The sequence below is a fragment of the Alligator sinensis genome, unplaced genomic scaffold, assembly GCF_000455745.1.
Source record: "Alligator sinensis unplaced genomic scaffold, ASM45574v1 scaffold706_1, whole genome shotgun sequence".
Classification (NCBI taxonomy): domain Eukaryota; kingdom Metazoa; phylum Chordata; order Crocodylia; family Alligatoridae; genus Alligator; species Alligator sinensis.
The window spans coordinates 200,728-203,198 of NW_005842683.1; the positions used below are offsets into that span (position 1 = coordinate 200,728).

At 41.8% G+C, this 2,471-nt stretch overlaps 1 protein-coding gene across 1 annotated transcript in view; it reads left to right on the forward strand.

Annotated features, from left to right (window-relative positions):
• Positions 1–615: 615 nt before the first annotated feature.
• Positions 616–2,471, forward strand: part of LOC102373849 (olfactory receptor 1052-like) — a 48,408-nt gene continuing 46,552 nt past the window's right edge. The window contains exon 1 of the mRNA XM_006033950.2: positions 616–1,195. Coding sequence (XP_006034012.2) covers positions 616–1,195 — 580 coding nt within the window. The remainder of the gene's footprint in view (positions 1,196–2,471) is intronic.

Genomic DNA, 2,471 nt, shown 5'->3' on the forward strand with positions numbered 1-2,471 from the left:
AATACTAGAGAGTCCTTCAGTATTATTTCATCATAACTTAAGCTGAGATATATTAGGTTTAGTCCTCATTTTGGAATTATTTTTTTCAGGCCACTGAAATACTTGGCCAAAGATTCTTCTCTCTACACTCTATGGCTGCTGACAGATGTGAAAAAGAAAGAGCGCTTTACAAGAAGAGCACATCAATGTGACCCAGATCCCCAGCATCTCTATAGATCAGGCACTTCAGCAGGGTATTTTGGTACTTGTATCCAAAGCTGATTCAATCTGCTATTAGAATAAAGCACCAAAACCCCCCACTGACGCATGCAATCTATACAGATTTTGGGCAAGCCAGGTTAAACTACTGTGATGCCTTTTCTGGGCATGTGCTGCACTCTGGGTGGGGGTACACCAAGCTGAAAGTAAAGTACTGTTTTTTTCCCCACATCTGTAAACAGCCTATGGCTTCAGTCTTGCAATTCATAGGTTTAACTGGGTTCCAACTAAAATGGACTTCAGAGAGAGCTAATGTATGAAGAAAACTATGTAGACTTTGTATTTCTGTTGACCTAATTAAGTGGATAACTGGTTTATCAATATTATTGCAGCATGTAATACATGTCAACTGATTAAATGCCTAGCAAAAATCAAAGCACAGTGACTGAATTTTTTTTTGTTGGATTCACTGATGTTCCAGACCTTCAGTATGTCCTCTTCCTGGTGTTCCTGGTGATTTATGTGGTCACTGCAATGGGGAACCTCGGGCTGATCATATTGATCAGGACTGAATCTTGCCTCCACACTCCCATGTACTTCTTCCTCAGCCACTTGGCTTTCATGGACTTCTGCTATTCTTCAGTGACTGCTCCAAAGATCCTGGGAGACTTGGTGGAGAAGACATCCATTCCATATGGGGCCTGCATTGCTCAGTATTTTTTCTTCACCATGTTTTTAGCAGGAGAGTTCCTTCTTCTGGTTGTGATGGCCTATGATCGTTACATTGCAATTAGTAACCCTTTGCTTTATACGGTTGTCATGACCAAAAGGCTGTCCTCTTCATTGATGGTGGGAGTATATATTTGGGGCATTGTGAATTCCTTGGTTCAGACAGGCGGCTTGCTCAGATTGTTCTTCTGTGGTCCAAATCTTATCAACCATTACTTCTGTGACCTCCCTGCACTTCTCCTTCTGTCTTGTACTGACACCTTTATCAGTGAGATGCTACTTTTCACTGTGGGGACCGTGTTTGAAATCTCCATCCTGCTCATCCTCATCATCAACTATGTTTTCATCCTTGTAGCCGTGCTGAGGATCCCATCCACTGAGGGCAGATGCAAAGCCTTCAGCACCTGTGCTTCCCATCTAACCTCCATTGCCCTATTACATGGCACAATTATATTCATGTATTTCAGACCTACTTCCAGTTATTCCTTAGATACAGATAAAATTTCTTCTGTCTTCTATACATCCATCATCCCAATGCTGAACCCTGTGATCTACAGCCTGAGGAACAAGGATGTGAAATATGCCATTTCTAAAGTGATGGAGAAGAAATTTCTTTTTTACTAATACCAGGTCACACTAGCAGTTATTCTTCAACAAGTGACAGCATGCTGAATGCGATGTGTGTTTTCTACTCTGTTTGCCAGTTTGAACCATTGCCTGTTCTAAAGTCCGTTTTTAACGTTTGTAAGGAAATTATGGTCTCTTGTCCTGCAGAAATCCTCAGCTGAAATGTGGAGCTGGATTTCTGACATTCCTACAATGAAAGAAGGAGCATTTAGAGTGACTGATGAAGATGTGAATCAAAGGGACAGAGAAGACTACATTTTTACAAAGGACTTTCTTCACTCTCTCTTCTGGGCTATCTTTACCATAGGGAAGTGAAGAAAAAATCCTCTGCATGAGAATATCTCTGTGTATGTTTCAAGTGGTTTCACTTGCAGGTTACCTTTTGCATTGTGCCCCTACAGCTCTCTTGATTAGGTTGGATATTATTGTAGAGCAATAATGTAGGAAAGGTGCCCTGACACAAAGACTGCTAACTTGGCATGATTCAAGGAGCACTGGATACTGTTGCAGGAGCTGCCATGCTGAACATGCCTGGTATGCTCCAGAGGGTTGGAAGAAAGCCTTGACAGTGATTCTAAGGGTTCCAAATGATCACATATGAGGCTTCATGCCAACCAAACTGGAGAGTTTTAGAGCACTGTGTTGGGAGACATGCACCTGGACTGTCTACATTCAAATCACCTCTAGTCACCACTGAGGTATGGACAAAAAAGTCCAGAAGGTGTCCCAACTTTCAGCCATGTGATCTTATACCTTTGTCAGCCTACGTATAAAAATAATTATTATCTTGCCCTTGTGTTGTGAAGGAGGATTTGAAAACATTATTTGAAGGTAACTCATGCAGAAGCATCTGCTTGGGCTTGCCAGCAAACTGAAACATTGCTTCCAGTGGTCATATAGTACCTCATTCCATTCCT